Source organism: Ostrea edulis, chromosome 3 (genome assembly GCF_947568905.1).
Source record: "Ostrea edulis chromosome 3, xbOstEdul1.1, whole genome shotgun sequence".
Lineage (NCBI taxonomy): Eukaryota > Metazoa > Mollusca > Bivalvia > Ostreida > Ostreidae > Ostrea > Ostrea edulis.
The window spans coordinates 14,999,673-15,011,698 of NC_079166.1; the positions used below are offsets into that span (position 1 = coordinate 14,999,673).

A 12,026-nucleotide genomic window follows, 5' to 3' on the forward strand; every position below is an offset into this window, starting at 1 on the left:
TAGTTTGCCAATAGAACATAGACGTATACATCAAGAAGAGATATAAGTACTATTAATTTTCCTTTCACTGTCTATTGAATTCAAATAGGACAATCGCCATTTTCTACATTACAATGAAAAGTGTCTATATTTGATTTTGAAAGTCAATACCAATCCATTGACGGTTTGAAAATAAATGACATTTCTATTTGTAGAAAATAAATGACATTTCTATATGTAGAAATATTTATTTCAAAGGAGCTTCACACAAAACGTAGTTTGGATTTGTACATGGCACGGGGTGTATTGTTCCTTGGCGATAATCTAGCTTTCCACAGTACGAGTTGTAGAGGGGTCTAGTTGGTCTCGCTGCTGCTTCACCGGATATAATCCATACAAATCTTCCGTCGTGCAGACGATCAACGGCACCAATGTAAATGTAATCTGCTTTACCTTCAATAAATATCATATACTATATCAATATATATCACATTCATATTCCCTGTTAAGTTTCAACTATAACAAGGTAAAGGCAAAAATAGTAGAAATGAAATGTAAATATGAATGATATGAGTCCTTTTTATAAAAGTTGCCTCCATTTTTTTTCGTAACTTTTATGGTTTTTTCTTTTCTTCTTCGAATCCATTGAAAGTTCTTGTAGATACTGTTTTGATATCATAGCATGTGTGACTGCATATAAAACAGGAAGAATATTCGCAGTTTAATTTATTAAGCCTAAACCAGTGGTAAAGTTCTGAAGGGAATTTACCTATCTGGTAAATAACACTTCTGTTAAAATACTTTCTTGCTCGTGATATATATAAATATATTTGAAATGAAAGCGCTAAAGCTTTAGCAAACGTCTTCGTGTTTCATTTTTATTGTTTACCTATATACATATATATATATATATATATATATATATATATATATATATATATATACTGTTTATGATAAACAGTTTTCCGACGACAGTTTTGATACTGTGCAAGTTACAAAACATACAGAAAACATACAGAAAATAAATGTCTAATAAGTGATATCAGAAAGATCATTTCGACAAACAATGTCTCTTTAGTGATACCCAAGCCGACAGTTTGGAAATTCGAAATGACAAAAACTTGTAAGAGATAAAAGGAAAACTAGAGTGCCAAAAAAAAACTGGAACCAAATTCGTCCAAGGATCAAAGCTATGCATGAGGGAGATAATCCTTAATTTTGAAATGACTTTCTAAATTTTACCACAGTAATTAAATGTACATCCGTATTTTCAAGCTAGTAACGAAGTACTTAGCCACTGGGCTATAGAGACCCTCGGGGACTAACAGTCCACCAGCAGAGGCTTCGACCCGGGTAATAACAATCCTTATAGTTTCGCTTGTAAACAAAAGAGTGTAACTATATGAGTTGAGCCATGTGAATAGACTATGAAGTGTTTCACATACCATTTAATCGTCCCGTAATGTAGGTCTCAATATCATCTAGCTGTGTTGGATCAATGCCCTCCGCCATTGTAGAGCAGTGATAATAACAGTATCTCTGAAACATGTCATGGTCTTTGTGTCATAAAAACAAAATACAAACAATTTACGTAGATTTCTATCACTCTGAGTTTGTTTGTTGGAAAATTCATACTTTAAAAGCACAACTTCAATAATTAGCTCTGTCCCAAATCAAATATATTATTAGGATACAACAAAATCATTGTCCTTGACCTCAAGCCTCATTTCACACTACCTGGTCATAAACAGCATTTTGGGTAAAATATTGAACTGTTACTGTTTCTCCCTAATTAGGCAAGACCAAAATTGGAATTTACTGGTAGATTGAAAAATAGAAGTCAGACATACGGACAACCATGGTCATTTCTATGGTCTATCTAAACTGCGTGTGTTATTACTATTTTGACGATGTACTCCAACTGGAATGTTGAGAAAATTTACTTTAACATTTTTATGCGTTTATTTGCTTAATGTTCATGGGGTGATACTACAAGAAAGCACAAAGGTTCTTTTTTATCATTAAAGACGAAAATAACGAACAGTGATCATCAATCTCATAACTCGTACCGGCAATACAAAATAGAGAATTGGGTAAACATGGACCCCCAAGACGTTTGTCACAGGCATGTGTCGCCAAGAACCTGACTATAGTAGGGAAAATTATTGGTTTTTTTTTATTTGACCTTATGAGAAACGTTCCTTGTCACGGTAGGGGTTGGTACGATGAGGAACCATCAATGGAATTGCCAAACTCACCATGCATTGGTTAAATCCTGAGTGAAAAATTCGTCAATGGAACCATCAAACAACAAGCATTCTCGTGAGAATATAACCTCCATCTTACCATTTAGAATAATTTTCAAATACCTGCAGTAACTTATAGTAAACGTGGTATTTTTGTCATTTGAAGAATTGTACTATTCTACATGTGTAGATGATCGAAGGAACATCGCAGCACACTAAAGATAGACTATGAATCGCATGCATCTTCATATTCTGAATTCAGCAAATGTATCAATCAATACCCCTCTCTTTACAATAACGAATATGAGTTCAATAAATTAAGTCCTGGGGGATATGAAATATGGGATCATAACGTGAAAGGTAAAGACCCGTCACATCTGCCGTGGGCCCTATATTTTGATCAGGTAAACGGAGTTATCCATAGTAAAAATCAGGTTGCCAAGATCGGATTAACAATCGGTATGAAAACCGTATTGATTACGAGCAGACAACATGTTTTGAATGGGAAAGGAGAGCAACAACGGTGACAGGATGCAGAATCCGTAAAAATATGGATCCATGATAATAGTGAAATGATACACTGTATAGCTATCTAATATTTGATATGGTGTGTAGCAAACGCATTCCCATATACCTCTAGCAGGACCCTAGCTATAATTCCTATGCATCTCCTCATTAGATAATATATAGATACCAAAGCATGGGTAATTCAGTCTGATAGGTTAAAACGTAAAATCGTTTAAAAGAATGAAGACCAATGATCCATTTTTAAAGATTAATTTTAAATATTCTGACATGACTCTTTTCATTTTGAAACGAAAGAGAATGTTAATTTCAAACTTCAATTAATTAGTTGGATCAAATTTGTGTCGCTCTTCGTAAAGGTGAAATTAGGCAGCTCCAAACGTTAATTTCAAAGTTTCCCATATGTGGTATTTGTTTTCAAAGCGAACATAGCCTACCAAGTAATATGTAATATGCTAAGCATGTGAACTTAAATGAAATCGTCAACGTCGATATACTGACCTCGGCATCTGTAAAATTTAAGGGATGCTCCGAAACCATAAAGCACCTATTATTGATGCGAGTGTGTGTATAAGGACAATGCTGAAAGGGTAAATATGTGCATCCTGAAAAATTAAACCAAAAACAGTACAACGCTGACATGTCGTGATCGTAATAAATAAATGATTGAACAGCGGTTAATGATTCCTATGCAGAATTACAGTACATGCATGTATTGGATATATGCCGAACACAGTTGTGTATAATAATATTAGACAATTTCCGCTAGGACTGAAAACTGTTTGATATCTTTTTATACAGATTCTTAAAATTTCATCTCTCGATTTGTTTATTTACATATACCAGAGACAGTCCGATTTTGAAGGATATCTTTACTAATATTGGACGGCCAAAGATACATGTTAATGCTTATACTGAACGGACATCGGACTAACATTGACACCAATGATTTGATGTTCTCTATATCAGGTCAAGCCTGTAAATGAAATGATATACATGTACCAATCGGATCCTTAGATGGTGTCGGAGTAGTAGTCGTTGTAGGTGTCGTAGTAGTTGTCGTTGTCGTCGTGGTCGTCGTTGTCGTCGTTGGGTGTCTCAATTCCACTTTGTTACAAAGATCTCCATCACAACAATCTCCATCTACTGGGAATTCTATGTAGTCTCGACGCCTTCCAAATACATTGCCTAGTTCTGTGCGGAGTTTCATACAAGTCTACAAAATACATCAAGGTGTCACCCAATAGGAACACAATGTTCTGTAGGTAGCGTCTAAATACAACGGAAATTAAAAAAAAAATCATCGATCACATTCTCTATTCTGAGACTTACTCCTGCATCGAGACAGCCCGTTTTGTAGACATACCCCATCGTGGTAGAAAAATCCTTCATTGAATAGCATTTCTAAAATAAACACGAAAAATGATGTGCAAGTGCATTTGAAAATTAATCTCAGATTTACTTAGCCTTGAATATGTGATAAAAAATAGATCGTAACGATATTTAGTATTAGAAACGAAATGACACAAGAGTAATCTCTGTTGTCACATTAAGATATATATATATAGATAGATAGATAGATAGATAAATAGATATACTACACTTTACGCATACAATCCATTTTTACGTGTCTTTGTGAGGCTCATCATTACAGCTGTATTTTAAACAAACTTGCCACTAATTCCACATCTGGTATTCCTACGTATACCCCAACTGCCCTTTCAAAATCATACCTTAGCTTTAAACACATTTAATATCTCAGCCAATGTGACGAATGCATGAGTTATAATTCATAGACAGGAACCCTTCCATAAATACACTGTTGGATTCAGCTAATCGAGAAAATATTAAGTGTAGTGGAGATATATTAAATGAATTGTGTCAAAACTATTGTCAGAATTGGTGCATATCAAATGTGGATTCTACCTGTAAAAAATTCTAAAGAAATTTTAGCAAATTTGAAATCTCAAAACATTTCTGAAATAAACAACTTCCAAACTTATGACTTTACAACACCTTACACAATCATTCCTCATGGCAAATTAAAGAGTATACTTTTTTTTTTACATCATAGACGGTTGCTTCCTCAGGAAAAGTGGAAAAAAATATTCATATGTAGTGACCAGTTATTTCAAGAAGTAGTTAGTAAAACACCACTCTGAATCTCAGCAGAAGTACTCCGAAGTTGATATTTGAAAGATGTTGGAGGTCTCATTGATAAAATCTTCATACTTTTTGGTGAGCATGTCTTCCAACAGTCTGTTTGAATTCCCATTGGCATGAAATGTGCTCCTTTATTATCTGAATTGTTTTTATATTCATATGAAGCAGATTTTATTGAGAAACTTCTACATGAGAAGAAAACATATGCAACTGTGGCCTTCAACTCGTCATTTAGATACATTGACGACGTTTGATCTATCAACGATAACCTTTTTCATTCATATATCGATTAAATAAATCCCAGTGAACTCCAAATAAAAGTCACCACAGAGTCTTCCATATCTGGTTCGAAATTTTGTTGAATAGAGATGCTATCGGCAAACTACCAACTCAAACTTTATGACAAACGGGAAAATTTCAGCCGTTATGAAAGGTGAAGATAACGAAAAATGATCAATGCAATATCATAAGGATCAGGTGTTTCTTAACTGAATCGATACGCAAGAGCTGGTTCTGCATATGATCAGTTTTGAGATCGACACAGGCTATTCACAAATAAGTTTCTGATACAGTAGTTTCGACAGTCTCCTTTAAAGTTAGCGTGTTATAATTGTTATGGTCGTTGTAACGATTCAGTTTACCGATACAACTTGTCATTGGGTCAAATAGTGTATGACTTATTTCAAACCAGTTGTTAGGCCGTTATCTATACTCGTGTTTTGACTCCTCTTACCTGATCAAGATAAAGGGCTCACAGTGTGTGTGACTGGTCGACTGCGGATGTTTACTTCTAGGCACCTGTTATCACCTGCGGTATGTTCAGAGGTCCCTGTTGGCTAACTCTCACCTTTGTAATCTCACCTTTTCATGTTGTTTATAAAACAATTCAAAGAACACCCCACATACCTCATTGGGTTCACAAACGGTGGTATCGGTACAGTTACTGGGGTGATCTACCACATCACAAGAATAACAAGCGGCTAGGATAAACGAAGACTGGGAGTAAATTAAATGAACTTGGTGTTTTAAAACCGTCTGTCGGATGGAGTGGGTAAGAAATTAAAGTCGTTTAATGTGATTTCGTTTACTAGTAGATAAAAATATATGACTTTAATAATTCAAGGGGTAAACAGGTTGCAATTTTTCGAAATGTTATATCATCTCATATAATGACGTTTGTGATCTTAAATTATATTCGTAAAATTATGTTTCGTGGAGAAATTGAGCTAATGATCTATGAATATTTTGAGATAGTTCACCACTTACTGCATTTCCCACACGTCTGGGGACAAGCCTGAATCATGCAGGGTTCATCACAAATTGTACTGTTTTTCTGTTTCATTAATTTACAAGCAGTGGAATCAACTTCATGACATTCTAGAAAACGTTTGAAAAATAGATATAATACCATTCTACTTTTGAGACCGAGTAAATAAATCTGTTAATCAGATTTGTTCTCGAATCTCCACTTACATTGTATTTCATGGCTTCTGATTTGATTCGAAGGCGACATTTCTGCAAACCCTTATTTGATATAAAGATGTGAATGAAATATTGTAAAACACCGTTACCAACAGGTTTTGCAAAATGTTAATCTAATATTGTTTAACATCAACTTGATGAGTGACTCAAACAATATAAATATAAATTGTGAAGGATGAGAAGGGCAGCTGATCAGCGAGCGACAACTTGTATTGTCTAAGATCGCTCCCGCTCTGTCTTCCTATAGGCTTCATCAAACTTGCGCAAAAATGTGTAATTCATCTATTTCTAATTTACTTTGGAGTGAGATTGAGAACATTTGTACATTCAACGAAGAGTTTATTTTTATCGGTAATTATTATCCGTATTTAACCACACACACTATATATGTACTTAACTAATAGATACTGCATAGTATAGATGTTTATAAACTTTACCATACTAAGAATAGTACATTTATAAATTCCATCCTACTAAAAATTAATCTGTTGATTATCTGGATTTAAATGATGTAAAACTAATACGGTACCAATTTTGATGCACCAGATGCGCATTTCGACAAATAATGTCTCTTCAGTGATGCTCAACCGAAATGTTTGAAATCCGAAATGACAATGAAGTTTTAGAGCTATTAAAGAGAAAAACAGTGTGCCAAAAGTGGAGTCAAATTCCTCTAAGGATAAGAGCTATGCGTGAGGGAGATAATCCTTAATTTTGAAATGAACTTCTAAATTTTATAACAGCAATTAAATATACATCCGTATTTTTAAGTTAGTAACAAGTACTTAGCTACTGGGCTCGAATCGAGTAAGATCAATAAGCGTTTTAATGTATAACAGCAACATGTGACAAAAATTGACTAAATAATAAGGACTTAATGGATCACCCTGTTCTACGGGGTAATAAGAGTTAATATGGAAATTATTTGCTTGTTATAAGCACATTTTCAAACAAACATAACATATCCTTTGTCCATTCAAAACTATACCTCTGAATAATTCTGCATTTGTATTCATGGTGAGTGAGCCTTGTGTTCGCTCTGGTCTCATGACACTTCTGGTATGTGATAGTCGATTGTTACATAAATCGCTTTCACAACATTGACCTGCAACGGTTTGTCTCTTGCCTTTACTTTCCCCGAACAGCTGACGACAAACCTTTAAGAACAGCGTTATATATATACAGCAATTGTGGTAAGCTTTTAATTAAATGTCTCTACTTTGCTACAGTGAAAGGTGAAGATAACAAACAGTGATCAATCTCGCAAGTCCTATAAGCAATACAATACACCAGAGGTGGGAACAGATGCTTAGGGGAAGCAAGTATCCCTTGTCGACCGGTCACACCCGGTATATTATCTTGATGAGCTACTTTGAATTCTTCAGAGTATCATAAAACCCTACAAAATACTCTCAAGGTGCACTTGTGGTATTTTAAGTATAATTGAAGAAGTACAAAACATAATAGTTAACAGGAAATTGCGCTGTTCCATATTAACAGACACATATAACAAGGCCAGCGATTTTAATTTTTAATTTTTATCGACTAGTTAAAAATCATATAAAGACGGATAAAATTCTACCCTTTATTCTAATGGACCACAGTATAGTTATTCTTATTGTGTTATCTTTTTATTTCAAATTTTCGATGAGTTAGAAACTAAGCATAGTGTTATTGTGAACAAAACTTCAATAAGAAAATGTAGCCTTAGGGAGGTGTACCACATCGTCATGATAGCTGACTTCCTTTTAAAACATGAATGAAAGTATAAATATCGGCAATACCTGTACATTTCTTTTAAATTTGATTGCCTAGCAGAGTAGCTCAGTCGATTAATGTGTCAACTGCTGATCTGTAGATTACAGATTCAAGTTAAGCAGGAATTGAAAAAAAATCAGACTACTTTCTACTGAAACCGCATTTTAACTAAATAAAAATGAATTTGAAACTTTAGAATTTCAAAATGTTACTGTATGTATCTTCCACTTCTTATTCATATCAGATCTTTTTACTATGTTTAACCTTCTTAAGTGTGTCTAACAGGCGGTCTCCAGATGAAATATAACTTTAAATAAGAACATTTTTATGATCATTTTAAAACTCGGTTATCTTTCGAAAAGACAATTAAGTATCTTACTTCGCTTCCAGCACATCCAGATTTAAAGGAAGGTAAAAAATTAAGATTTACTCCCCGTGTAATTATGCATTTCTGAAAATCAAGAAAAATATGCCATTAAATCAATGTAGATAAACACTCAACATATGGGTTTATTTACCATAAAGTGTACTGTAAAATTGTTCATGTACCTACATCAGTAACCGATGAACAAACCAGCGTAGCGTTACAGGTATGTGCAGTCAGCTCGTTGTTGCATTGGTAACACTTTAGGGCTAAATGTTAAAATACTCTTCAGAAATTATTTCACATGGATGTGATGGATGTTTTTCATGAAGAACATGAGAGTTAGCTTGTTGGATATTAACATACTGTCATTTTACCGTACTTGGGAATGCAATTGAATACTAGTATATGAAATAATGAGTTCCCGGTACCGCACTATCGAAATACGAGATTGGAAAATATTCATTATCCATAATTTGAGGACACCTTACTTCGGAGAACAACATATAATAACGTAGATAAAGGGTGAACTAGGTAAATGAACGAATAGTACAGAAAATGTAAACATCTGATTATCAAAGCACTACACAGATGAAAGTGCCCCTGACAAATGTTTAGCTTCTTTAAAGGTTGAGATATTACTTACGACATGTTCCACATGAGCGCTTACAGTGTTTAGCGAAACACGAGTCGTTGCAGACGTTCGACACTCGGGACAGTCTTTGGCATGCGATATTGTCGACGTCATCGCATACAGCAGAAGACATAATAACTACTCCACGACATAGTAAAACTGAGTAAATCAAAAATAAATTATGAAATCCAATTGGTTGCATTAGGCAAAGTGATAAGTTAACAAAATTCTGGGTTTTTTTATTTGCAGCTATATGGAATTTTAAAAAGCAAATTGTATCCCATTCTTTCTACCATTGTACCCATTATACCAAACCACGACTTCGTCATTCTTTTTTAACTTCTTGTTTTATATACTTGTGAAGTTTTCGTTTGGTTGAGTTTTTTTGGTATTTCTGCCTTTCTACTTGTTATCCAAAACAAAATCCCAATTCCTTGTCTTTATTTTCTGTTTTAGTTTAAGAAGTTCTTTATTCAACTGTATTTTTCTACATGGTTCTGTACATATCTAAATTCATATACCGACTAAAATCAGTAATATGTTACTACTGAGCAACGGTATACAGTAATCCATTGACATAGGTCAATATATAGACCGGTATATCCTATATTATAATCACAATCTATTCAAAAGAAATAATCGTCACAAAATACAAATAAAGAAAACTACAACATACAAAATAGAACATATGAAATAAGCAAATGGGATAGGAAGACTTTTCTTGTCTATCTGTAGTCTTGTGTTGTGTTTCTTATCTAAACGTTTCAATCAGCACTGACGTTTCTACTTAAACGAGTCAATAATGAGCACATTGTAGTGGTCTAAGTAGGATATATTTTCTTTTTTAAATTTCAAACTTCGTATGATAACTATAATGAAAACGAACGTATGCATTTCTCAAACGGTTAATTCTTAACAGTGAACTGCTGGAACGAATGGGAAGTAGAGAAAATTACGTTGTTCTAACTGATTGGATATAAATTCATTTTACTGATTTACCTGCGAGAAAGATCCCGAGATGGCGCATGTTAACAACCGAACACGCGGAACGGTATACATTGTTTTGTGATAAGATACGGTAACGTAAACGCTGATTGGTCTGCCATAACATGACAAATATATCTAACAAAAATTACGTTCTCCAAAGAACTAATTCTAGAACAAACCATTAAAAAAACAGATGATGGTACAAACTTTCAGCAACGCGCGCTTTGAGATGACGTAGCAAATATGGTAAAGATGTTAATAAATAGCGCGATCGATTGGGGATAACAAAGCATACATCTGCTATTGAAATCATGATTTGAAAAACTGTTCATGACAGTTTTGCCCTCAATCCTGAAACACCAGTTGGTATAATGCAGGTTTTGTTTTATATATGTTTCCACTACAGAAGAAGACTATAGAATATTCGGGCAATAACGATAGACCCATTTGAAGTTGTTAATGAAGGTTTTGGGAGAGGTACTATTCATTAGGATATTGATGGACTGAACAAATTTATCAGGGGATGTTTTAACGCCCCTAGTTTTACCGAGGGCTGAATGTATGAAATAAAAGATATCATTGTAAGGGATTCAATCGGATGAAAGTTTATTGATCTTTTTAAACGAAAGAATGGAATATTGTTCTGCTTCTAAACATCGAGACAAACAACGTATTATTTAACCTTACATTGAAAATTTCCATTGCAATACGGAAATAAATTTAGATATAGATTAATTGATTGATTGATGTTTTCCGCCACACTCAACAATTTTTCAGTTATATGGTGGCGCCCAGTTTTTATTGGTGGAAGAGAGAACCCAGATACAATGTACCCGGGAAGAGACCACCAACCTTCCGAAAGGAAACTGGGAAACGTTCTCACTTACCGGCGCGAGCGGGATTCGAACCCGCGCCGACAGAGGTGAGAGGCCGTGTGATTTTGAGCACGATGCTCTAATCACTCGGCCACGGAGGTCCCCATTTAGATATAAAGAACACCAATCTTGTTAGCTTGTGTAGCGAAGGACTCTATGCAGTATTGTCTGTTTTCTGCACCTAAATTACATTTTGAAATTTATAATGATTGCATACAAGTTTGTAGATTTTTCCAAGCTATTTAATATGGAACCATGAAAATCATATTTCATCTTTGTAAAATTTTGAGGAAAGTGAATTTCAAGGTACATAAATTATGAATTATTTTCTCATGCTTTTAGGACACATGTTCGAAATGACAAGTGTTCTTTGTAGGAGCACTGATTTGTTTTAAAATTACTTAACAGCATATTTTCGAACAGCATATATGTTGAACGTGTCTTTAAGGTTTAGTCCGAACTTGTTCAATCCATGATTTGCGATTAATGGAAGTCCTCGACACTATAGGAAAACAAGTTACGGAGTTATCCGTAGTTAAAATCAGTGTGCCAAGAATGGCCTAACAATCGGTATGAAAAACGCCAGACAGCATTTGACCCAATGGTAGGTTGTATTGACGAACTAGATTGTTAGAACGACCATAGAAATTGCGAAATGTTGACTTCAATCGAGACTGCTGAAACCCTGTACCATCAACTTGTTTGCCAGTAGCTTGCCTCGATTTAAAAACTTACTATACGCAAAACAGGCTCTTGTGTATCGAATCAGTTGAGCGATATAAACACCATATGCAGGTAATGATGGGATATCCCTACATAAACATGGGAGGTTGACGATGGAGAAGCTGAAATCCCCCCCCCCTTTATCATGCAGTTGAGTTGTCAGTTTGTCATTGATGTCTACTTTCATAAAATATCCAAGTATGAAGCAGAAGTGGATTACTCTCGATTTCTCTGTGGTGTCTTTTATTTCAAGCTCATGGGGATATATCAAATCGACATAAGAATGAAAG

At 34.6% G+C, this 12,026-nt stretch overlaps 1 protein-coding gene across 1 annotated transcript; it reads right to left on the reverse strand.

The window, feature by feature from the left end:
- Positions 1 to 207: 207 nt before the first annotated feature.
- LOC125667125 (uncharacterized) lies at positions 208 to 10,215 on the reverse strand. The gene is made up of 12 exons (XM_056160191.1): positions 10,151 to 10,215; positions 9,164 to 9,310; positions 8,707 to 8,786; positions 8,533 to 8,604; positions 7,384 to 7,552; positions 6,180 to 6,290; positions 5,820 to 5,893; positions 4,083 to 4,154; positions 3,753 to 3,966; positions 3,252 to 3,355; positions 1,425 to 1,518; positions 208 to 432 (listed from the first exon to the last, which is right to left on the reverse strand). Exons 1-12 carry the CDS (start codon positions 10,176 to 10,178, stop codon positions 227 to 229), a joined length of 1,371 nt encoding a protein of 456 aa, XP_056016166.1. The 5' UTR covers positions 10,179 to 10,215; the 3' UTR covers positions 208 to 226.
- Between the last annotated feature and the right edge of the window lie 1,811 nt (positions 10,216 to 12,026).

Bases quoted from the DNA above. Each gene is read 5' to 3' on its own strand.
- LOC125667125 (XM_056160191.1), bottom strand. From the start codon at position 10,178: ATGCGCCATCTCGGGATCTTTCTCGCAG. The intron at 8,605-8,706 runs GTAGGTACATGA...CTTGATTTTCAG, and splicing joins TTTGTTCATCGGTTACTGAT to AAATGCATAATTACACGGGG. The intron at 4,155-5,819 runs GTATGTGGGGTG...TGTTTATTTTAG, and splicing joins CCGTTTGTGAACCCAATGAG to AAATGCTATTCAATGAAGGA.